This window comes from Electrona antarctica, assembly GCF_951216825.1.
Source record: "Electrona antarctica genome assembly, chromosome: 2".
Taxonomy (NCBI): domain Eukaryota; kingdom Metazoa; phylum Chordata; class Actinopteri; order Myctophiformes; family Myctophidae; genus Electrona; species Electrona antarctica.
This window is the reverse complement of record NC_136807.1, coordinates 24,712,309-24,737,407: the sequence shown is the minus strand read 5'-3', so window position 1 is coordinate 24,737,407 and position 25,099 is coordinate 24,712,309. Positions and strand designations below refer to the sequence as shown.

General features: G+C 44.2%; 3 protein-coding genes across 4 annotated transcripts; all 3 read left to right on the top strand.

Moving 5' to 3' along the window:
* Positions 1-21,071, top strand: LOC306942568 (coagulation factor VII-like). Of its 2 annotated transcripts, XM_079528556.1 has the most exons (9): positions 1-137; positions 10,076-10,242; positions 11,110-11,134; positions 12,885-12,998; positions 13,200-13,337; positions 14,457-14,623; positions 14,926-15,136; positions 18,029-18,330; positions 20,133-21,071. In XM_079528556.1, the coding sequence occupies exons 1-9, from the start codon at positions 134-136 to the stop codon at positions 20,379-20,381; spliced, it is 1,377 nt and encodes a 458-aa protein (XP_079384682.1). In that variant the 5' UTR covers positions 1-133; the 3' UTR covers positions 20,382-21,071. The 2 variants fall into 2 exon arrangements, with proteins under 2 accessions (XP_079384682.1, XP_079384683.1); XM_079528557.1 differs by lacking the exons at positions 1-137; positions 11,110-11,134 and having other exon boundaries at positions 10,224-10,242.
* On the top strand, positions 6,760-8,120 carry LOC306942925 (post-GPI attachment to proteins factor 2-like; the record flags this gene model as incomplete). The annotated part of the gene is made up of 2 exons (XM_079529111.1): positions 6,760-6,766; positions 7,270-8,120. The coding sequence occupies 2 exons, from the start codon at positions 6,760-6,762 to the stop codon at positions 8,118-8,120; spliced, it is 858 nt and encodes a 285-aa protein (XP_079385237.1).
* Positions 21,072-21,551: 480 nt separating the features above from the next.
* LOC306932638 (SH3 domain-binding protein 5-like) lies at positions 21,552-23,334 on the top strand (the record flags this gene model as incomplete). The annotated part of the gene is made up of 2 exons (XM_079514517.1): positions 21,552-21,575; positions 22,573-23,334. 2 exons carry the CDS (start codon positions 21,552-21,554, stop codon positions 23,332-23,334), a joined length of 786 nt encoding a protein of 261 aa, XP_079370643.1.
* Between the last annotated feature and the right edge of the window lie 1,765 nt (positions 23,335-25,099).

Genomic DNA, 25,099 nt, shown 5'->3' with positions numbered 1-25,099 from the left:
TTCCGGGCCCCTCGCCCGGAGAAAGCCGTCCGGGTGCAGCTTGTGAAAAAGTGGAGATATTTGACTAAATACACGTTTTCATGGATGTGAAAATAGAGGACAATATCTCACTCAAAGTCTTTGGAATTATTTAATGGGTGAGTACAAACGGAGCATTTATCACATTTATGCCGCCATTCTGCCACTGCAACCGCAGGTCAAGGACACTGATCTATGGCTCGGATATGTGAAATACTGTATGTAATACTGTATGTAACAACAGACATTCTAAGGCTACAGCTGTACAGTCATGTATAATGTCCATGTTGACACATCCGCCTCTTTCTCTTTAATCTGTGGAGTTTGTGGTTCCTCCTGGACCAGACAGGGACTCGTCTCTTGTTCAGATCAGACTAGAGCCATGTCTTACTCTATGGCTCTGGTTCAGATGAAACCTCTTTTTTTACACACAGCCAGAAGGACAGAGGAGTTTAGCATCAGCACTAGCCATGGTTCACATGACGTCATGTTTCAGCACCACAACTCAAAAGTGTAGTTCAGGCTCAGCTAGTTCATCTACTTTTAGGTATGCTCGTGTAAACATGTGACCAACCTGCTCTGTGTAGTTTGATGTGTGGCTGCATCACGTCCAGCAGTTTGTTTTGTCTCTCCAGCAGAGTTTCTAGTGTCTCCATCTCTCTCTGGAAGAGGTCACTGATGAACTCATCAGCAGCACTGATGCGCTCCAACACAAACAGTCTGACATTAATTAATATCTGCTCTCCCACCGACGCCAGGTGTTCATGTATCGACAGCCGTACAGATTCTATTTGACTCATTTTACCTTTAAGAGACATTTTCACCAAAGGTCTAATTGTTCCTACTGAAACCTACATTGAGAGAGAATCCCAATTCCACCATTATGCTGAAAATAAACACAACCACCGGGTCAACGTTGTTACAAGCATGCCATGAGCAGCAAAGGATCTGTTGCCTTTCGCCGCCTGGTGGCGGAGGTGTGTAACTGATGGATGGAACAGTTTGCAAAGCACAGGAAAGTATAGCCGCAATTTGCAACTCTTTTTTTTTATAATGGGATGAATCTAGAGTTGTAATACCCACCATTGACTCCCCACTCATCCAATTTGCGTTTGCGATCTGCTTGTATTAAACAACGTTAAACTCATCATTGCAGCTGTAGGGAAAGCTTGAATTATCCTCTTTCAATCTGCCAAGCTTTTGTTTCATAAAAATCCACCGTAGACATGTTATGAGCTACTTTCTGTAAAGAAATTCTATGCATGTGATTCTTTTTCTAAGTGTTGGAGTTTGAAAGCACTCGTTTTTATTAACGGGTCGCGCTGCTGCCTCCTGCATTATGTGCAAATTCGGGCCGTTCAGTGATTTAGCACGAGTGCTTCCAAACTCCAGCATTTAAGGCTCATTCATAGTCTGGATTTTCGGTGGTGAGGTGACCACCGCTCCGGTGGTGAGGTGACCACCGGAGCTGAAATAACGTTGAGCGGTGGTGAGTAAAAACAGAGAGACAGCTGGGGCGGTGGTTTGCTCTTCACCGCGGCTCGTGACATCATGTTGTAGTTCGGTGGTCACCTCACCACCGAAAATCCAGACTGAAGGCTCATTCATAGTCTGGATTTTCGAAAGTGGTGGTCACCCCACCACCGAAAATCCAGACTATGAATGAGCCTTTAGAAAAATAATCACCTGCACAGAATTTCTTGACAGAAAGTAGCTCATAACATGTCTACGGTGGATTTTTATGAAACAAAAGCTCGGCAGATTGAAAGAGGATAATTCAAGCTTGGCCTAGAGCTGCAATGTTGGTGAGTTTAACGTTGTTTAATACAAGCAGATCGCAAACGCAATTTGGATGAGTGGGGAGTCAATGGAGAGTATTGCAACTCTAGATTCATCCCATTATAAAAAAATCTAGAGTTGCAAATTGCGGCTAAGGAAAGTATAGGCCTACCGTTCAATTCAAGGTCTGCTAATAGGATTTTAAAGCGCAAAAAGCCTATGGCTTGTTTCCAATGGGGTCCTTGTTTATATAGCTCATTGTATATTGCATATGGCTTTTCTCATTTTCATTATTGCATTTTTTCACTGGTTGCCCAGCTTGATGATTTGATTGGCTGAGCACGGAATGTAATGATGTATGATAATAAGAGGGACCCTCACTTCACACAAGCGTGATTTTTATTTATTTAATACTTTTTTCCTTTTTGGGCTTGACTATCAGGAGTTTTAATATAGAGGCTCTGTCAAGCTACCGCTCTGGGCAGGCGGCTCCCAGGTCCTAATGTCCCACCTGTCACATTATTATTATTATTATTATTATTATTATTATTATTATTATTATTATTATTTATTGTCTCCACCAGGCCGAAGGCATGGGGAGAGAGTATGTTTTGCACTCCGTCCGTGTGTGTGTGTGTCCGTCCGTGTGTTACCAGCTAATCTCCGGCACCGTTAACCCGGTCGATGCCAAACTTTGCACACACACTCCCTGGATGCCAACGATGAACCTCTGCCCCACATTTTCCAGAACGGCCTGTTATAGCGCCACCATGAGGCAGCTTTTCACATTTTTTACCTAAAACTGCACCGATCTGCGTGAAACGTTGTATGCACACTCCCTAGAGGCCAAGGACAAACCTTTGACCTGCATTTTCCACATCTGCTTTTTATAGCGCCACCAGGAGGCCGACTTTTGTAAAACACATTTTTGGATATTACTCCTCCAGATTCTGTCCAAAAATCTCACAAATCGTTACACAGTATCTCTATGGTCATGTGCTCAAGTCGGATCTGTCCCATATTTCATATTCCATCCTAATTGGCTATAATTGGCTTTCACAGTTTGCAAGATTGCCCCGTTTTGAACAAAAGCCTCAAATCATGAACGCAGCATGAAATTTACGTGAAATCTTTCACACATTTTCTTACTAGGCTGAGGAATATATCCCACCCTTTTCACATTGGCCTGTTATAGCGCCACCAACAGATTGATTTTTGCAAAACACATCTTTGGAACAAAATGCCTCAAATCATCCAATTGCCATCAAAGGCGTATGAAGAAATGGCACCCTTTTCACATTGGCCTATTATAGCGCCACCAGGAGGCCACAACCTGACCTGCCCTGGTGGAGACCTGTGCCCCGAGGGGCACTTTTTCTAGTTATTGTTGTTATTACTACGTCATTTTCACTATCCAGCAATTCCAGCCGGCAGATCACTGGAAGGCAAACTGCAGCCGTGGAATACATTGGAGTCAATGAGAGCGAGGTTGGACTAACTGCCACCAACATGCCACCTTTGTGAAATACTCGGTACAGGAAAATAAAAGAAGATATATCGCACTTGCTGTTGCTTGCTGCATCGTTTTAAAGAGCTCAAAGTACGTTTCTGAACGTGCCAAATCTCGCAATACTGCCGAGCCAGAAACAAATCAAACGATACATGCTGACACTGTTTAGATAGATGACACAATACAATTATACATACAAAATAAATGATTAGAAAACAACCCGTGTTGTGTCTCCTTTTATATTCCTGAACCGATTAAATGAAAAAAGACGCAATCTTTCAGAAACTTTGTTTGTTCACAAGCTGGTCCAGAGCCAGCTCTCATTGACTCCACTGTATTTCAGAGAGCTTCCGGATCCAGTTTTGCCTCCATCAGTGGGGCTTGACTGGCCCGTGGACAGACCCTACCTTCATAGCCTTGGTGACCAGTGGTGGGAAAAGTACTTAAGTAAAAGTATCAACAGAAATACTCTGTTACAAGTAAAAGTCCAGAAGTCAACATTTACTTGAGGAAAAGTATTGGCTTCAATATGTAGGCTACTTAAAGATGGAGTGCCACAATCTTTGTATTTTTCCAGTTTTTCATGCGTCTATGAGGTGACAGTACTTCATTAGACCGATCGGCTATTAGCTCACAATCTACAAAGTAACTATAGTAACTAAAGTTTTCAAATCATTGTAGTGTATAGTAAAGTGCAATATTTGCCTCTGAGATGTAGTGGAGTAGTACTTTACTTAGTTACTTTCCACCACTGTTGGTGACATACAGTAACAGGACAGACAGTACACTGCAGAGTGCAGAATCACCTCCCCCAGTCTGAGCTCCACAACCTCAACTACATCCCAGCTTCCCCTGATCTTCCCCAATGTCTAAAGTGCAAAGGGGATGTAGATGTAGTGTCTGGTGTGTACGCGTGTTTTTGTTTGTGTCTAAAGTGCGAGAGAGAAAGTGTGTGTGTGTGTGTGTGTGTGTGTGTGTGTGTGTGTGTGTGTGTGTGTGTGTGTGTGTGTGTGTGTGTGTGTGTGTGTGTGTGTGTGTGTGTGTGTGTGTGTGTGTGTGTGTGTGTGTGTGTGTGTGTGTGTGTGTGTGTGTGTGTGTGTGTGTGTGTGTGTGTGCGCGCGTTAATGCTTGTACGCATGTGCGCACGCATGTGTGTGTTCATGTACGCAAGTGGATGTGCGTGCATGCGTGCGTGCCTATTTGTGTGTTTTGTGCAGAGCACTGCATGGTGATGGAGGTCAACTGAACTTCGCTCTTGTGTTCAGTAATGGAGTCTCTCGGCAGAGCAGACAGACGCACAGACACACTGACAGCCATACAGACCCTCCTATGGCTCCTCTTATGTATTCCATATCCATACTGCACTGGGGATCCTACAGGTAGGCCTATGAGAAACACCTTTTCTTCTTCTTACAGTTACCACACTAGAGAGGTTCAAAATATTAATATTCCGCTCAGGGTGAAGTGTATAGACAATTTATTGAATCATAATTTGAGCATAAAACAGCATTACAGCAGCATAGCCCAGGCCTCCTGGTGTCATCTTGGACATTTCTTATACACAGCAGATGTTATCCTAAAAATGGTCACAAGGATATATGTGCGACACAAGGGTAGGAGAACATGAATAACAGCTGCAGTCAAGTTTGAATTAGTACTTTGGTATCGAAAATTTGCTGACAAAGGCATTCAATGATATTTAATGTAAGGGAAACAAGTACACAGTGATACACATATTTGGCAGTCAATAAATCCAGCAGGAAACCGGGTTCGAATCCGGGGGGGTAGAAGAGGAAAGTTACATTGTGCTGCTTTAAGTTGAAATTTTTTAATTGGTACTTAACCCATTAGGCCTGGAACACATTATGTATAGTTGTCCCTGTAGTATAGATACAGTATATAGCAACATTTTGTTTTTTTAAATAAAGATTTTAAGTTTTTCAGAAAACTTAGGTCAGGAAAAGGCTTTTTTAGAATCGGCTGTAAGTATTATCTAAATGTAATTTTAAAGTAGCCTACATTTTAGGAGAACAACCAGAAAAAGCTTTTGCAGTCTTGGTATGGGGTGAGACTATATGGAATGGTTTTATGGTGGAGTTAAAGATATGAAACAGTTTAAAATGAAGCACAAAGACATTTTGTTTGTCTCCACCAGGCCGAAGGCATGGGGAGAGAGTATGTTTTGCACTCCGTCCGTGTGTCCCTTTATGTCCGTCCGTCCGTCCGTCCGTCCGTCCGTCCGTCCGTCTGTTCGTCCGTCCGTCTGTGTACAGCTAATCTCCGGCACCATTTACCTGGTCGATGCCACATTTTTCACGCACTCCCTGGATGCCAACGATGAACCTCTGCCCCAAATTCTCCAGAACATTCTCCTGCTATAGCGCCACCAGGAGGCCGACTTTTGAAAAACAAATTTTTTGATACTACACCTCCAGATTCTGTCCAAAAATCCCGCAAATCGTTACACACTATCTCTATAGTCATGTGTTCAAGACGTGTCTGTCCGATATTTCAGATTCCGTCCTAAATGCCTAACATTGGCTTTCAAAGATTGCAGGATTGGCCCGTTTTGAACAAAAAGCCTCAAATCATGAACACAGCGTGCAATTTACGTGAAATCTTTCACAGACTTTCCTACTAGGCTGAGGAATATATCCCACCCTTTTCACATTGGCCTGTTATAGTGCCACCAACAGCTGGATTTTTGCAAAACACATTTTTGGGAAAAAATTCCTCATCCAATTGCCATCAAAGGCGTACGAAGAAATGTCACCCTTTTCACATTGGCCTATTATAGCACCACCAGGAGGCCACAACCTGACCTGCCCTGGTGGAGACCTGTGCTCCGAGGGGCACTTTTTCAAGTTTATTATGAGGTACAGGGATGAAGAAGGTGCTGGATAGTGTATATCACTAGTTGTTGTACTGTTTACTAAGTTATTTTTAACCCTTTTTTTAATGTAGGCCTCGTAACTGTATTGTTTGTGTGTGTGTGTGTGTGTGTGTGTGTGTGTGTGTGTGTGCGTGTGCGTGTGCGTGTGCGTGTGCGTGTGCGTGTGCGTGTGCGTGTGCGTGTGCGTGTGCGTGTGCGTGTGCGTGTGCGTGTGCGTGCGTGCGTGCGTGCGTGCGTGCGTGCGTGCGTGCGTGTTCTGTTTGTTGTATGTAGTAAGTGTATGTGTAATATAAGTATCACCAGGCAGTGTCAATTGTACTGTAATCCTGGGCTCTACACTCCCTCTTCCAACCTGGGGAGAGCAACGGACTGGTCTCATGCTTACCTCAATACATGAGGAGTCCAAGCCGCTTCTTTTCGCCTGACAGAGGGGAGTTTCCCCGGTAGACGTAGTGTGTGGAAGGAACACGTTATTCCAACCAGTTCCTTTCCCCTCCTGACCAGGGGAGGCAGTTTATGCTGGATGCTCTTCTAAAGTAACTTTTACCAAAAGGCCTGCATGGACAGTAAGTAACATAACAGATGATATAAAACAAAAAACATGTCAGGTTGGAGCTTCACAAGACTTAAAAAAGACAAACAGCACAAGATTACACTAAAGGAGGCTCATCAAATAGAATTGTTATGAGTCTAAAATGTCGTATTTGGGTGTTTTGAGTGGTGCCAACCACTCCTATGTGTGACTTTGTGTGTACTGTATGTATGTCTGTATGTATGTCTCTCTGAGCACGGACAGCTGCAATACTGCTGGGTCACCTAAAGTGGCACTGTTGAGCAGCGTGGCCGTGTGTTTCTCTATGTCTCTATGTATGTATGTCTGTTTAGGCAGCACACACACACACACACACACACACACACACACACACACACACACACACACACTGCACACGTTGGTGTGATTACATTTTCACCAGTAACCAACAGGTGCACCATTTCCCATTTGATTCCTGGTCTCAAAAGTATCTAAAAGTGTGTTAATTTGTTAATGTCCTCATTATGCCCATATAAGGAGAACAGGTGTGGGTGCTGCTGTGTGACGTCAGCCCAAAGCTCTTTCAGCGAGAGAGAAAAGAGAGACTGCTGCTGCGCCGGTCCTCACAATCACCCGAACGCTTTGCCCAGGTTATCGCCCACATGGCCCGTCCTCTGCTCAGGCTGCCGTTCTCTCACCTGACTGTGGGAACGCTTCTGTTGGCTTTGACTGGCCTTGTGTCCTGTCTGGCCCTGTCTCTACTGCTCCACAACAAGGAGGCCACGCACACACAATGCAGAACGCAGAACACAACGGTGCCCAACTACCTCCCGTCCATCAGCGCGTCCATCCGCCTCGTACCCGAGCGCTACGTATGGAGGACATGCGTCGGCTTCCACTCCGCTCATCGTTACCTCACCAGCGCCTGTTACTTCTCGCTGTACCGCCAACGCATAGAGGCGTCGACTGGCAGAATGATGGCCGGACTGGCCCTCGTCTGCAGCGTGGCCGAAACCACCGTGCTGGTACTGTTAGCGTACGTCTCCTCCGCTGCTGAGACGTACAGCACCCACGAGAAGTTGGTCATCATGTTTAATGTCTATTCTCTGCTATACATGTTGTCGACTTGCAGCCTGTGGCACTCGATCAGTAGACGCCCCCGACGCCAGGAAGATGTGACGTCATACCGCTGCAAGCTATGTCTCTTCCTGGTAAACGTGTCTTGTTGCCTGGCGGCGACGTACTGCTTCATACGGCACGTCATGTTCTGTGAGGAGGGAATCTACTCGCTATTCGCTGCTTTCCAGTACATGGTCGCTGTATCCAACATGGCCTTCCACATGACAGCATACTGGGACTTCAGTAAACGAGCCGTACTGGTGGTCTAGAACAAATGAGCCAGAGCCCCTGGTTGTCCCAGGTCCAATTCCAGGCCAGGAGGCCAGCAATGTGTCGGTGTGTGTACCTGAGCAACACTCTTAACCCCCAATTGCTCCCGAGCACCGGAATGGCTGCTCACTGCTCCCAGAGCCATGAAGTAAGACAGAGTTACGCAAACTCTGTTCTCTTCTACATAGACTTATATTGGTTTGTCTCTATTTGAAGGCTTCAAATAGGGACAACTGGAAGTGTACGGAATGCATTGGAGTCTATGGGCTCGTGCGAGTACATGAACCACATGACCAGGCTGTTTTCTGCCCCCTCAATATCGCAACTCTTCTATTAGATGGCTCTGACTGCTCCTAGCTATTAGGACAAATTTCACATATGAGACTTAACGCTCCATTTTATTAGTGTAGTAACATTTTTTATTAGTAATCATTTTGATGAATACTATTTTCATTTAAAATTTTCAATTATCATGATATGCGTTTAGTAAATTATGGTCCCATTCATTTTAAATGTATGATAAAAAAGTAGGGAATGTTATGATTTCTACTAGTTCTACCGAGTGAAGAGCTGCCCTAGCTGCAGTTGAAGGTAATATCAGTCGTTTCTGGTTGCTTTTCGGGACTGGAAGTCACCGTACCCGTACCTATTTTTTGAGGGGGTGCTAGCCGCTCCAGTGCATGGCTTTTGAAGATTACGTCATATGGCAGCCACGTCTATGGGATTGTTAATGTGTTTGTTGTTTAGAGCACTTATTATGTGAATTGTTTGCCAGCCAAGTCTATGGACTTTGAGGATATTACAACGTTTGTTTATAGCACTTTAGAGAGCACTTTAGAGCCAGCCAAGTCTATGGACTTTGAGGATATTACAACGTTTGTGTATAGCACTTTAGAGCCAGCCAAGTCTATGGACTTTGAGGATATTACAACGTTTGTGTATATCACTTTAGAGCCAGCCAAGTCTATGGACTTTGAGGATATTACAACGTTTGTGTATAGCACTTTAGAGCCAGCCAAGTCTATGGACTTTGAGGATATTACAACGTTTGTGTATAGCACTTTAGAGCCAGCCAAGTCTATGGACTTTGAGGATATTACAACGTTTGTGTATAGCACTTTAGAGAGCACTTTAGAGCCAGCCAAGTCTATGGACTTTAATGTTTGTTTAGGGCACTTAATGACGACGTAAGACGTCATGTGGCCGATATAAATGCAGTGGGCGCCCCTCACTTCACATGAGTGTGACTAATAATGGGTCTCTAGATCCACTGTTTGGGAAACACTGGTCTAGAACAGTTCTCGATGTTTTCCGGATCAGAGGCCACTTGGAAAACTTCAAAGAGGTGGGCCCCGCTTGCATTCCAGAGCATATTCCTATTTATCGGTATCGCAAAGAACTCATTTTTCAAGGTTTTAATTTGAAAGATTAAAGAAAAAAAACGTAATTTTGTATGCATTTTTTGGGGGGTGCTACCCCCTTACGTCATATGGCACTCTTTGGGTTTTTTATGTTTGTTTAGATCGCTTATGATGTAATTAGTTTGCCTGCCAAGTCTATGGACTTTAATGTTTGTTTAGTTTGATTTTTAATTTTATCATAACAATACAGTATGTTTGCAATTAATTCACCCGAATTAAATCATTTTTTGAAACCTGATTTTCCATGATGTCATGTGGCAGCCAAATCTATGGACGTTTTACTATGACATATTGTGCGTGCCCCACAGAGAGAGTTGAGTTACGACAACTCTGTTCACTTCAGGGGGCCGGTCCAATGGCAGTTTACGGAATGCATTGGAGTCTATGGGCTTTAGAGTGGCAAATGGGTTACATGAACCACGTGACCCCTCATTGGCAGAACTCTTATATATAATATTATATACATGATCCATGGAGGGATGCAGTATTATATACTTAATTACGTCTGCCTGTATCTCTCCTCTGTCTTTCAGCTCCTGTGTTCGTGAACAGGGAGGAGGCCAGCAGGGTTCTCCTGCGCTCCCGTCGGGCCAACTCCTTCCTGGAGGAGCTGAAGGTAGGAAACCTGGAGAGAGAATGTCTGGAGGAGAGATGCTCCTACGAGGAGGCCAGGGAGATCTTCCTCTTCCCTAAACAAGTTGTGAGTCTCTTCTACTACTACTACTCCTATTACTACTACTACTACTACTACTACTACTACTACTACTACTACTACTACCTACTACTACTTACGAATACTAGCACGCATCCGCCTGGGTGACAGCAGACTGCTGGGCGAGGGCTGGCGCTTTGGAATGGGGGGTCAGATCAACATGGGGGGGTAAGATCTTAATTTTTGGGCTGCACTAATAACTTTGGGGCAGGCCCGTCTAGAGTTTGAATGGACAGGTATCAGTCAAAAGCGAGACATCGAAGAGGAAGGATGGATGGGGAAGGATCAACATATGGAATGTCAGAACAGGTCAGCTCCATATATGGAGTCTTGGAGATCTAAGGGTTTGAGGTTTGAGGTCAGATGTAGAGTTGCTGGCCAATATTGATGACATCAGGGATCTCCATATATGGGCTTAATATATATCTCCATCCCTGATGATGTCACGTGATGTCACGTGCCCAACACACAAACTGACGGGAAATGCGTGATTCCATAGTTAACTGCGACCTTCGGTCACAATTACTACCACTACTGCTGCTACTACTATTGTTTACCTGCATAGTTATTTTGTTAAAAAAAGAATGAATAATCATATCATTTGATTTTGAATGAAAGGAGTAGTTCACCCAAACAATGACTTTTTGTCTATCAATTACACACCCCATGAAGCCTTGAATTCATGGATATTGTTTTTATGGCGTTCAATTTCCTAAGCCAATACTTTCACAAAAACAAATTAATTCTAGACTTAATGGCTTGCGTAATTGGTAGAAAATAAGTCTTTTTTGGGGTGAACTACTCCTTTAAACAGTTCAATAACAATAGGCTATTATGTTTGTCTCTCTCCTACAGAAAGAGTTTTGGAAAACATACTCAGGTAAACAGAGCAATCTACATGTTTGATGTTTATGCGTAGATTAGAGGGTGGCATGGGTTCATTTTTTTTAACCATTCAGAAATGGTCCAAAACTGTCCAAAACTGACCTTGATGGGACCCGTTTTCTTCCTGTGTTGTGTAGTAGTACATAGATAAAAAATCACATCCGTGTGAAATGAGGGGCGCTCTTGTCATCGTACATCAATTTATGTTAGCGGACATTTGACATTGCTACATAAGGTACATAAGGTGGACCCTTATTGGCCAAGCACTCCCACCAACATGTGATTGGTTAGCCGATTTGCTCGTTTACATATGTTGTAAGTTTTCCCTTCAATGTCAATGGCGTTTAATGTTTTGATGTTTAATTTACGTCATATTTAGCGGAATTATCAGCTCTTATCATCATACATCATCATGCATCATCTCATACTGGCCATTGGCCAATCAGAATGACTGTTGCCTGTGATTGGTTGGCTGATTTGCTCGTTTACATATGACATACATTTTCCCTTCAATGTCAATGGCGTTTAATGTTTTAATGTTTAATTTACGTCATATTTAGCGAAATTCTGACGTAATTTCTCCGTTCATCGTCAATGGCAACACTTGAGGTGGGCGGGGACAACATTTTGCGGACATTTGACCGGAATTCTCTTACCGTGGTCGTCAATGGCAAATCTTGAGACGTGTGGGGACAAAAAAATCACACCCGTGTGAAGTGAAGTGAAGCTCTTATCCTTATACATCATGATACATCATCTCATGAACAACTGAATTTATGTGATTGGTTATTTGCTCGACGTACATTTTCCCTTCATTATCAATGGCATTTAATGTTTGTGCTGCCACAATTTTACGTCATATTTGAGGCAGAATACAGATATGACATGATTTCTCCTTTCATTGTCAATGGCAAATATGAGACGTGAGGGGACAAAAGCTGTATATAGGAGGGGCTCTCAAAAAGAGATGCCTCATTGGCCGCTGCAGTTCATTGGAGTGATGTGTCAAGCGGAAGTGCGGAAGGCACGCTGCGTCGCTGCCACTCAAGTTTGTCTGGCCAATCACGGCGCGTCTTTTCCGGGACATATCAATTAAATCCAAGGGAGATTTATTGGCATGACAAAACAAACGTGCCTCTGATTGGCCTACCGAACTTGGTAAGCTTGCGCTCATGCTTCCGCTATGCTTCGCAAGGAATCTCGAGAAAGCTTGCCTACTCTCGAGAAGCATACGCCCCAGAGCCGAAGGACCTTTTTATGTACGTATCTATGTATCTATGTATCTATGTAGTATAGTAGACCAGAATGAAGGATTACTAGTGGACCTGTGTGAATGATTATGGGTAATGTTAATGTAGTTTTCTTCCTGTGTTGCGTAGTAGTGGACCCAAGCCCCCAGTAAGGCTATCCAACGTTGAAGCTGCCACTACCTACTGGCGAAATGTGGAATCGCAGCACTTTCATGGAGGTGGACGGACGTTGTCACGTGCGTAAGCCTGGACCTCAAATTTGAGGTCCGGGGCTAGGCTAAATTTCCGCCCGCTCAAGACATTGAGTTATAATTGTACTTCTGGCAGTCTTCCGGGTGCTTCAAAACGCCACTGAGCAATTTCTATTGAAATGAATAGCGGGGGGGCGGGGCTAACGCTCCGGTTCGGTCTCTATCCTTTTATTACTCTATGAGTGGACCACAGGACCAGTGTGAAGGATTATGGGTAATGTAGTTCTCTTCCTGTGTTGTGTAGTAGTGGACCCGTGTGCATCCAGACCCTGTAAGAACGGAGCCACCTGCATGCGTCAGGTCAAAGGTTACACCTGTATCTGTCGCAAGGGTTACCACGGACGGATCTGCGAAAAAGGTGATCTGATTACAAAATTTGAATCTGTTATTGAAAACTGCTATTGTGTATATTATAACATAAATGATCCAAGATGAGGGAAGGAAATACAAATTGTCAATACTCAATATCCACTTCATAGTTACATTTTCACTACTGTTGCTCTCTCTCTCTCTCTCTCTCTCTCTCTCTCTCTCTCTCTCTCTCTCTCTCTCTCTCTAGCTGTGAGGACCTCCTACGGTTGTCTCTATAGAAATGGAGGCTGTGAACATTTCTGTAGTGACGTCCTGGAAGCATCAAGGTGTCTCTGTGCACCTGGCTACAGCCTTGCTGCTGACAACTCCAGCTGTCTCCCTCAAGGTCTGTCTACTGTACATACAGTACCCCTCCCGGTTTAGCCAGGATTGGGCTCGCCATGTGTTAACTAAAAGACCTGTCCCTTATTGAACTGATAGGGTGCACTTTATGAGTGGTGTAAACCACTCCTACAACTGGCTTTGTTAGTTTACGTGTCTGTTCGTACCAAAAAATGAGCATGGTTGCTATGGTCACCCAGTTCACACGGGTGTGATTTCATTACGTCAGACATTACGTCAGACCACAGTTGATCAGTCTATATAAGACCTTACACCACTCAGTTCACACGGTTGTGATTTTTTTCCCTTATTTTTGGGAATCAATCAATGACACACTGTCACACCTCTTAAAAGTGTGTACCTCATAAAACGTACATTATTCATGAAAATGTGAAAAGTGAAAAAGTGAAAAGTCCGGCCAAAACCTCATTCACCTTGAATTGAGTGTAAATGCTTCTGCATTAATGGGAACTGCAGGCTTAAAATAATCACTTCCTGGGTTTCTATACTTGGACCGCTCTGTTCTGTCTTCACCAAATCTCTTTGCCATAAAGAGCCGATCTCTAGCAGGGTGTCCCGACCAGTGATAAACCAATGGTTCTCAACCTGCACAAAATGGAACCGGGCTCCCCAATAATTGGCAAAACAGTAAGATTGCAATGATAATATAGGCATTCATATTAAAACACAAAATATCTTCCTGGACCGTATTGGAAGTGGGCTCCCCAATAATTGGCAAAATACTAAGATTTTAATGATAATATAACATTCATATTAGGAAACGGAATATAAAGAAAACATTTTATTTTAGTTTATCAGTGAGACCAATCTGCCAGCTGGAATCACTGGATAGAGAAAACTATTATAAGACAACTGTATCTTATTTTATAAATGACCTTAATTTGGCTTGTGGCAGCGGCAGACATGTATTCAAGTTGATTAATTGTACACATAGAACCACAATGGAATCAACCCCTTAGGACTTTTTGTGTTATCCCTTGAACATCGATATTGCATAATTGTACCGCTGTTCTATTTTGCAAACTGTCAATAAAGTGTTCAATCAATCAAAAACAGACAGGAAGTTAACTTGCAGTTGTATGTCCTGTTTCCACCGGTCCAGTTGCGGTGCCGTGTGGGAGGACAGTCCCACTCCAACAACCCACACCCCGGGGGGTCACCAGACATGTCTGTCCCAAAGGACAGGCATGTCCCCGGCAGGTAGTACATACACGCACACGCAGGGTCGTCAATGGATACATCTGTCCGAAAGGACAATGCCCCTGGCAGGTAGGAGACACATGCACGTACACACACACACGCACACACACACACACAAAGACCATCACTGTGGATATAGTCTCTTGAGAAAAATAGTTGGTTTTTACAGTGTTCAAATGCTTCCTGGACTGTCCATGGGATACGCCGGAAAAAGGTTTTGGCCCCTAGCAGGCACAAAGTTGATTCAATCCGCACCAAACTTGGCACAAACACTGTTATGGGACATGCCACGACGTCTGTCTGTCTGTCTGTCTGTCTGTCTGTCTGTCTGTCTGTCTGTCTGTCTGTCTGTCTGTCTGTCTTCTCTGCAGGCCATGTTATCAGAGCGCAGTAGAAGCACATTGAAGCAAGGTAAGCAGCCGGTAAACGGCACATTGCAGCATGGTAAGCAGCCGGTAAACGCCAAAGAAGAAGCTGCGTTGAAGTATGTGTGTGGAGCCATCGTTCTGTCCCCCTGGTGGATCCTGACGGCAGCGCACTGTGTCTGGAACAAACCCCCCACTAGCCTCTACATCACTGTGGGTGAGACCCCCAGCACATACACCATTAATTTATTTCGGCACACAGTTAAATCAGGCATAAAGGTAAAACATTTCAGATGAAAAAAATGTAATCAAGACGTAATCACTAGGACAATGCAGTTACGACTATCGATTGCAAAGTGCCTTGTGATGTGTGCGATCAGGTCACCCTTTCCAGTAGGTTTACACTTAAAAAAGGATCAGACCCTTCCTCCCCCAGGAGACTGTCTGGAGGCAGTCATGGCTGCCAGTTCCCACCTGACGTCATGTGGGAGTTCTGACCACTCCAGACCGTACTGGATAACTGCTAGCTTGCATAACGTCTTCAGACTAGGACATAAGTCTAAGATGTACAGGTCATTTGGTGTGTTGTATCCCCCAAAGAGGATGACACGATCTACCACCGTGCAGCAGCACATCCTATATATTAGACGCGGACGGTTCCCCTTGGGCTGAACCTTCTTCCAGGTAAAGGCCTCCGGACTGAATTTCCACAGACCGCTTAAGGTCGGACCGCCAAATATGTACAGCTCTCCGTTGTAGGCAAACGCTGAATGATCCTTACGTGCTTCTGGAAGAAGCTGTGCAGCAGGCGTGTCCAGCCAGAAGTTGGTCTCTGTGTCAAACACTCTGGTGCTGTTTAGTAGTATCGTGTTGCAGCCCCCAAATACAAACACCTTTGTCCCAATGACGGTGGCAGAGTGAAGTTCTGAAACAGGGGGCGGAGTGCCTCCGGTGTTAATGAAAGACCAGACCATTGAGGTGGTGTCCAGCTCATAGATGTCATTAGTGTATCCAACCTGTTGAATCCCTCCATGGATATACATGACCTTCCCTAATACACAAGCTGAGTGGTTGGTCCTCGCCTCTGGAACAGACCCAGAAACCCTGGGCTTGAACCACCTGTGGGTGTCGACATCGAATGCATAAAGCACATTGCAGTATGGACACCCTCCCCATATGTAGGCGATATCTTCTATCAGCACAGCTGTGTGGCCCCAGCGCCTGGAAGGAGCCTCAAGGCGAAGTTTTCCACTTTCAGTCACTGGGGTCAACTTCCTCCAGTGTAAAGACACTGTGTTGAAGACGTGCACATCAATCTGAGCCGTGGTGAGGACCCCTTCAAAGGAGTACACCTTTTGCTCAACTGCAACAGCAGCATTATCCAATCTCCTAGCTCCTCCCTTCAGATGCAGTGTCCAGCAGAACATTTCTCACAGTGGATAACTTAATTCTTGCTCTGTCAAATACTGTCATGATGTGTTTCTCTTATCCGCTTATATTGGTTCAGTGGCACAAATGTCCCACAACTTTCGACAAATCCACATAGTCAGATGTGGATTGGGTTGTAGTTAGATGTGGATTGGGTTGGCCAATCAAGGAACTGTTGATAGCCAAGGACGGATTATAGACCAAACCAATGAACTGCACATGTTTGCTTAAAGCAAACAGTAAAGATATAGAGTAGAGCATTCTTCCGCCCTACAGCTATTATAACTCTATGCTGAGTCAAAAGCACAGGATTCAAAATTGGGTGGCGGCATGCCATGGGTTTTCTGGTACGTCTAACAGACATCTTGAGTGGTAGGCAGGGCTTCATGTGAGATTTGTGCCTGCATGACATTAAAGTCGGTGAAGAATGCAGGTATTATTTTGAAAATCACACTGAAGTGAGGGGTATATCGTCATACATCATCATGAATCATCATACATCACATTCTGTGCTCAGCCAATTAAATCATCGTTATTTGGTACACACAGACGCACAAAGCTGGGCATAGAAATATTCCTAAAAAATAAATAATGGAACTTCTTCTTTGGTCCACCCATTCCTGGGAGATGTGAGAATGTCCCAGTGCACAACAAAAACAAAACAAATAACATTGTTATTGAGTATGGGATTTAAAAAAGAAATCCGGGTGAAATTCACCCAAATACCTGCCTCTAGAAAAAAACAGGGATGAGGGCAGGGAAACACACCTACCTTCTATATGTCAGGGTTAACAGGTTCCCAGCTGCCTCTTTGACCTATAAAGGCCTTAGATAAAAAATCTCAGCATGTGTTATATTTATTCTTTTTTTACCTTGTTGTTTATTGACTAGAGTTCATGTTTACCCTGCATATGCCGAGCCGTGTTTACTCTGCTTATGGAGATCTCAGACTTGCAAGTCGCTCTATAATAAAAGAGTGTCTGATAAATGCATACATTGTAATTGTGGGCTCAACTTGGTCCAGCATTCCAAATATTATTAAATTCAATTTCAGAATGGTAGACCTGAGGCCTACCATACCAGGCCTCAGGCCTGAGGCCTACCATTGCGTGGCACATCTATGCACGGAATGTCTATATTCACAGGCTTCTGTGTGCGGCCTAGAGGGCATCTGAGCATCATGTGCTACACCATACCTCTTACACCATGTGTCCTTTGGGAAACCGGGCCAATGTCTGTATGTACGTATACATGTATGTAATCTGAAACCTATCTTTATTACGTCACCATCAAAAGACAGTTATAACCCGGCATTGATACATATCTTACTTACGTCACCATCAACATCCAGTATATATACCTCCCAAGCATACGTGCATACTTCCCAGCACAACCACAATACTTGCACACTCTGCCTGCGCAAGTAACTAGAAATGTACTCTGTCGAGGTGTCAACTAACTGCTACTAACTAATGTCTATTACAACTGCTCTTCTAACTCCCTTAGACCCGCTATTGACCTTATACCTACCTTGAAGCGTACCGTAGTTACGTCACCATCAACAGCCAATAAGGGACCACCATTCTTACCGACATACATACATACATACATACATACATACATACATACATACACATACATACATACATAGCAACTAAAATAAACCCTCTCCTGTCTCCAGGAGAACACGATCGCACCATTGATGAGCAGACCGAAAACACCACTATGGTGTCCACGGTGTTCGTCCATCCATCGTACAACGTCTCCACGTCCGACGGTGACCTGGCCCTCCTGAAGCTCGCCCACCCCGTTCCGCTTGGACCCTACGTGGTGCCCGTCTGTCTGCCCGCCTCCAATGGCAGCTTCTCCCGTACGCTGGCCACCGTGCGCCTGTCCACAGTGAGCGGCTGGGGTCGCCTGGCGCAGGTGGGACCCCCCGCCAACATCCTTCAACGCCTGGAGATCCCCAGGGTCCCCATGCAGGTATGGATGGCGAATCAAGCATAGAGTTATAATAGAGACGTCACTGGATTTCTCCTCCCATCCACTTGCATTGAGTTGCTCACCCAGCGCATGAGGCCATTTCACCCCTTCTTCCTTGGTTGGAACAGAGTGCATTCTGGGATGCATTTAGGCCATATGTGAACGTGGTGGGCCAAACACATGAACTAGTACCGTGCGTGCGTGCATGTGCGAGCGAGTCATGAACGAGCGCCGCCGTTGTTGTGTATTGGCGCGTTCATGTGATTGGCCCAGTGTCACTCGAGCTGCAGTATACCTACTTTCGGCCACCATGTAATTTTCGCTTCAGTGTTTCCTCTCGGTGACGTCTCTATTAATATATAGCCTACTCTAAGGGAGAATAGTAAATCTTCGCCCCCCCTACAATGAACACAGCGAAGCACTCCCTACCCCACTCCCTATCCCATCTCACCCACAGCCTCTCCCGCCCGGAGGAGAAAAGCTAGGTCGCGTCTGTGACCTCCCCCACCACTCGCTGCACAGCTGCTGTCAAAGTGTTGAGAGGACTGAAGGCTCATACATAGTCTGGATTTTCGGTGGTGGGGTGACAACCGAACTACAACATGACGTCACGAGCCGCGGTGAAGAGCAAACCACCGCCACCGCCCCAGCCCTTCTCTCTGTTTTTACTCACCACCGCTCAACGTTATTTCAGCTCCGGTGGTCAGCTCACCCGGTGGTCACCTCACCACCGAAAATCCAGACTATGAATAGGCCTTGAGTGGACGATCAACTCCTCAATTATTATACATTTTTTTTACCTTTTTTCTGTAACATATTAAAAAATCACACTCGTGTGAAGTGAGAGGCGCCCAGATTTGGGGATTTTCTAAATCCATAGACTTGGCTCATAATTACATCATAATTTACCCTAAACAAACATTAAAGTCCATAGACTTGTCAGGGCCGGGAAATGTATAATTAGGCTAGTGACAAACATTAAAAGTCCATAGACTTGGCTGGCCTATGACGCCCCTCAAAACATTAGTCCTGATACTGCGGATGTCTATAGTTCCGAGTCCAACAGTCAAATAATTCCTGTCCTCAAAATACCAATGAACGTAGTACAATATGTACATATGGTCATATACTGATGACATCAGGTCTCTCCATATATGGCACAGACATATTTTTACAGAGTTGGGTTGGGGGTCTGAGGATTCTACTATCAAGATGTTCAATGGGTTAAAGTTTAACCCATTGAACATCTTGATAGTAGAAAACCCATTGAACATATTGATAGTAGAATCCTCAGACCCCCAACCCCACTCTGTAAAAATATGTCTGTGCCATGTATGGAGAGCCCTGATGTCATCCGTATATGTCCATATTTGTCGGATCGGCGGTTCTGGACAACTAGATATCCAAACTACTCGACGGTGAACACTGCACTCCCTCGAGTCCTTGCCGCTGCGCACCATGTATGAAGTTGGTCGGTCCCTATAAGCACATGACATGACCATATATGGGCATAGCAGGATCTGTGGTTCTGAACAACTGGATCTCTGTATCTGTCAGTCCTTGTCCCTTTTATGCCCATATATCGATGATGTGGTCATGGTTAGTTTATGTTGTCATAGTGACGTGGCCGTAGTTTGTCTATGTGCGAGTCAGAAAGGGTCAGAGGCCCTCCCATTAGCCGACACCTGTAGCTAATCACAACGCTGATATATCCACAGGCGGCGGTAATAAAGTTCAATCAATCAATCAATCAATCAATCAATCAATCAATCAATCAATCAATCAATCCTCCCTCTCTGTAGGAGTGCAGGGCCCATACCCATCTGCCCATGACAAGGAACATGATGTGCGCGGGGGTCCGCCAGGGGGGGCGGGACGCCTGCCAGGGGGACAGCGGGGGTCCGCTGGTCACCCGTTACAAGAAGACCTGGTTCCTGACGGGCGTGGTCAGCTGGGGGCGGGGATGCGCCCAGCAGGACTTGTACGGCGTCTACGTCCGAGTCAGAAACTACCTGGTGTGGCTGGAACGTACCATGATGTCCACAGGGTAGAATGGACCGTTCCACAGCGTTGTGTACCTACTATGTTGTTGCTGTCGGACAGAAACCAGCTATCTCCATTTTTCAACGTTTCCGGTGCTATTGAACACCCTTTATGTCTGTCTGTGTGTGTGTGTGGGTGTTTTACAAATATTGAACCAATGAAAGGTATTAAAAAGCACTGACTCAACCTTCTAACTCTATTGGATACTCAAACTGTCTTTCAAACCATCCAACTCCAATTTGTGAAGTTAGGTGATTTGTTCATTAGAATGACGAAGTCAGATGGAAAAAAGACCTCTCCACATGAATGGACAAAAACAACACAAGCTGTATTTGGGTAAAGAGATGATAATAATAGGACACATTCAAGTATGCTTGTCAGATACTTGAATCGGCAACAAGGTATACATTAAAGTATCTGAAAATGGATTTCATTTGTATTGCCTAACTGCTTTCTGCCCGACAGCAGAGATATTTCAGGGAAAAAAGGTTATTCAAAAAGTAGTCAATGTAAATATGGCTAAGAAAAATTATCAATAGGCCTTTTGCAGCCTTAAATATCAATCCAAACTTTTAATGCCATTGTCATCATGTTGAGGGTGTTACATGCACACCAATGTTTTTTTTCTTGGATTTCTTTCGGGTTTCTTGAAGCTACAATCCAGGACTTATTTTAAAATAAATACATTTTTATTTTAACCAATGTGTAGATTATGCTGGGTGGCACATGTATGAATTGGTCTCGTGTTTTTAATTGTACAGAGGTAGACAAGGCCTGGGACTGTTTAAAATCACCGTTCTTACCCCAAAACTGTGAGGATTCCAATTAGAGGATTTTAAAGGTTGTCAATTTATACAATTTATACAATTTCTATTTATACAATAGAAATAATATTCTTAGTACTGTACGTTTATTAAATCGAATCGAGGGACGATCGAGGGAAAGCAGGTTCAACGAATGATTAGACAACAAAGAAATGTAATAATAGGCTAAAGACTAAAACCCATGATCTGAATTTAGACATACAGAATTACAGATAGGAGGTAAAATTACTGTACTGATATCAGACAAACTCGACGTAACCAACGGTTTGAACAAATCGTTTACTAGTCGGTTCAAATATATATATATATAAAAAATTTAACCCTTCTGTGTTGAGCGATTTCTTGTTTAACAAGATGCCTGATCAGTCAGAGTTACATGTATACAGAAGAGTACTGTATAACTCAAGGATTTTTATAAACTAAAGGGAGTCCAGACCAAGACTTTCTCTTTCAAAGAAGTGTCCAGTGAAGATGTGATGAAGAAGCTCAAAGACCTAAAGCTGTCAAAGACTGGCTTCAAAACTGTGGAATGAACTCCCCCATTGCTGCAGACTTGATCCGAATCTTCTGCCAGAATCTGAAAACTCACCACTTCAGACTCCACTTTAGCACTTGCCCTAGCACTTGACCTAGTCTCGACGTAGCCTCACGTAGCCAACCTTCATCTGCCTTTGCCATGTATATTGCCCCAGGCAGATTAAGTCAATTGTGGGAGGACTTGGCCGAAATGATGACGGCCAACCAGATTCGTCTGGAACCAGGGCCTAGTATCGCTATGCGAGGCTAGTCTCAACGACCTTGCAGCAGGCTTATGGAAAAGGCTAAAATGTAATTTAGATAGTATGTTATGTAATATGTAGACCTGGCATCATATAGTGTTTGTAGTTTCGATGTACAGATTATAGATTTTGGGATATTCTACTTACTATATTAAACTGATAGGTTCGTCTTTGTTTACCGATCCATTTGATGTATTACCTTTGTTGTCCTTGCTTACTGCAAGTCTCTCTGGATTAATAGCGTCTGCTAAATGTCTAAATTGTAAAGTAAACATCATGACAGTATCCCAGCCATATTCCTAAGAGATACTATCAAGTCCTATTATGTAGCTAATTTTGTATTGGTTGTGATGTGGATATGATTTTTTTTTATACAGTTTGAAATAATTTTCCTTTAGTTACAGCATTTTAGTTTAGTCACTCACCTATATTAACCCAATCAGAGCAATCGTCACCGAGTTAAGACTGCTGTAACACTTTGGTTATGTTTACTGTGTCTATTATTATGGTTATGTCCATTGTCTATATATGGCTATTCCTACTGTCTATATATGGCTGTGTCTTTTCTGTAATGGTTAATAGTTTGGAAGATTTAGCTGGACCCACACACCACAGACACATTCTCTGAAGAAACGGATAACAACGGCGAAGAGGTGGACCCTAGAATCCAGGCAGAGCTGGAGAAGCTCAACCAGTCTTCTGCCGACATCAACAGACACGAGACACAACTGCAGGATGCCAGGCAGAGGTTTCACTGTGCGCTGGTGGAGGCCACGGCGAAGCTTGTCGAGCTGAGTAAGAAGACCGGAAAGGCCGTGGAGAAGTCCAAGCCCTACTGGGAGGCCTGCAGCACGGCCACACAGGCTCAGCTGGAAGCCCACGACGCCGCCCAGGACTTTGAGAAGGCCATGGACATCCTTCAGGCAGTCAGGGACATGATATCCACTGCACAGCTGAGAGACAAACATCAGCTTGACTCTGATGCCTGGCAGGAAATGCTCGACCATGCCACCCAGAGACTGACCGAGGCTGAGCAGACCAAGACGAGCAGCGAGCTGGTCCACCAGGTCGCGGTGGCTAAATCCACGTTGGCCATGAGCCTCGTGAAACATCTGGAGAAGAAGCTGAGACGTGCCATCAACAAGTCCAAGCCTTACTTTGAGCTGAAAGCAAAATACTACGTGCAGCTGGACGACCTGAAGAAGGATGTGGACGAGCTCCAGGCCAGGCTGTCCAGGGACAAAGACGAGTACAAGACGGCACTCGGGAACCTGGAAATGATCTCGGAGCAGATCCACGAGTGCCGACGCAGCTCCACCGTCAGCCCTCATGTGGTTCTGTTCCACTACCGGAACTAATTGTCCCAGGTGGGTCGCCCTTGCAGTTCCCCAAGAACATGCAGGGATGGGTTAAATGGACTGCATTTACCATTTACCAAATGCTTTACAATGCACTTCACATTTACCCATTCACACACCGACGGCACCAAGGAATGTAAGGCACCAACCTGCTCATCGGGAGCAATTAGGGTTTCAGTGTCTTGCTCAAGGACTAGCCAGGAGGAGCCGGGAATCGAACCTGGAACCTTTGGATTCCAAGACGGCTGCTCTATACCTCCTGAGCCACTCCTGCCCCAGTTAGGGTTTAGGGTTATGTACAGTTAAGCGGCAAACATAGAACCCCGGGAACATAGAACCCTGCTTCGGAAGTGGTTGGAACCCGTGGCAACATAGGCTGTTGTCCAGAACCACCAATCCACCAGATGTCGCAGACTGACCTCAAACTCAGATCAGCCGTGTCAGCATGAAATATCCATATCCATGAAATAACAAAATCACACCCGTGTGAAGTGAGGGGCGCTCTTATCATCATCATAATTACTAAAATAGATACTATGTCTATTTGCTTAGACACTATGATGTACAATTCTCCATGCATTGTCAATGGGAATTTAATATTTGTGTAGGACAAAGTTTGTGAACATACACTAAAAGCTGGATATAGGAGTGGCTAGCGCCCCTCAAAAATCACATTTGTGTGAAGTGACAAGCGCTTTTGTTTGCTTTTGTACGTCACGGGGGCATGCTTAAAGCAAACATTAAAAGTCCATAGACAGGCGTTGGAGGGCCTTGCGCCCCTCAAAAATATTGATAAAACTTCAAATCCCCATATATGGAGTACCCAAAATAGTACTGATGATATGGACTGGCCAATATTTCTGCAAGTCTGACACGGAACTCAAAAACGTTACTTTTTTGAGGGGCGTTATCCCCTCCTACGCAAAGCTTTGTACGTCTGTGTGTACCAAATTTGAGATGATCTGATTGGCTGAGCACGGAATGTGATATATGATGATGTATGATGATAAGATTGCCCCTCACTTCCCCCCAGTTTGATAATTATTTGAAAAAAGCTGATCTACAAGGTCTCAATACATTGTGAGCTTGTAGATATACGGTAGGTAGACCATAAGTATAGGGCATTAATTAATTAAAGACAAACAACAAGCTAAAATATGTAGATAATGTGGTGTCTGCCTGACATCAACAATATATGGACATAGCAGCCAGTCTAGTATGTTGCTTACATGTGTTGATGGAGGGTTTCATCCCATTCGTGACAACATTCCCATGTAGGCCTACTATATACTGTAGGTGGGACATCATAAACCTAATATTATATTCCCATATAGTTATATGGGTGGAACATCACAAACATAACGTTAAGGTGCAAAAGAATATCACATTATTATTATTATTATTATTATTATTATTATTATTATTATTATTATTATTATAACAAAAGAGTATAGCCTATCAGCACATTGTAACACGATATAGAGTGCAATAGTGTGTGAACTTGTCAGGTTCAAGTTCAACCACGTAGTCTACAGGCCCAGGGGCTGTAAATTTCACAGGCCTTTAATGGCCCTTAATGGCCCTTAAGAGCCATTAATGCCCCCTGGCTGCCAATCAATTGAGCGCTTAACCACTTAAGTACTGTACTTTTCACTGTTTGGCACCTAACCACCTGCCCACTCAGAAACCAAAGTAACTTTGAAAACATAACCAACGACAAAAAACTCAACAAAGTGCGAACACAGCAGCAAGATTATTGAACTGT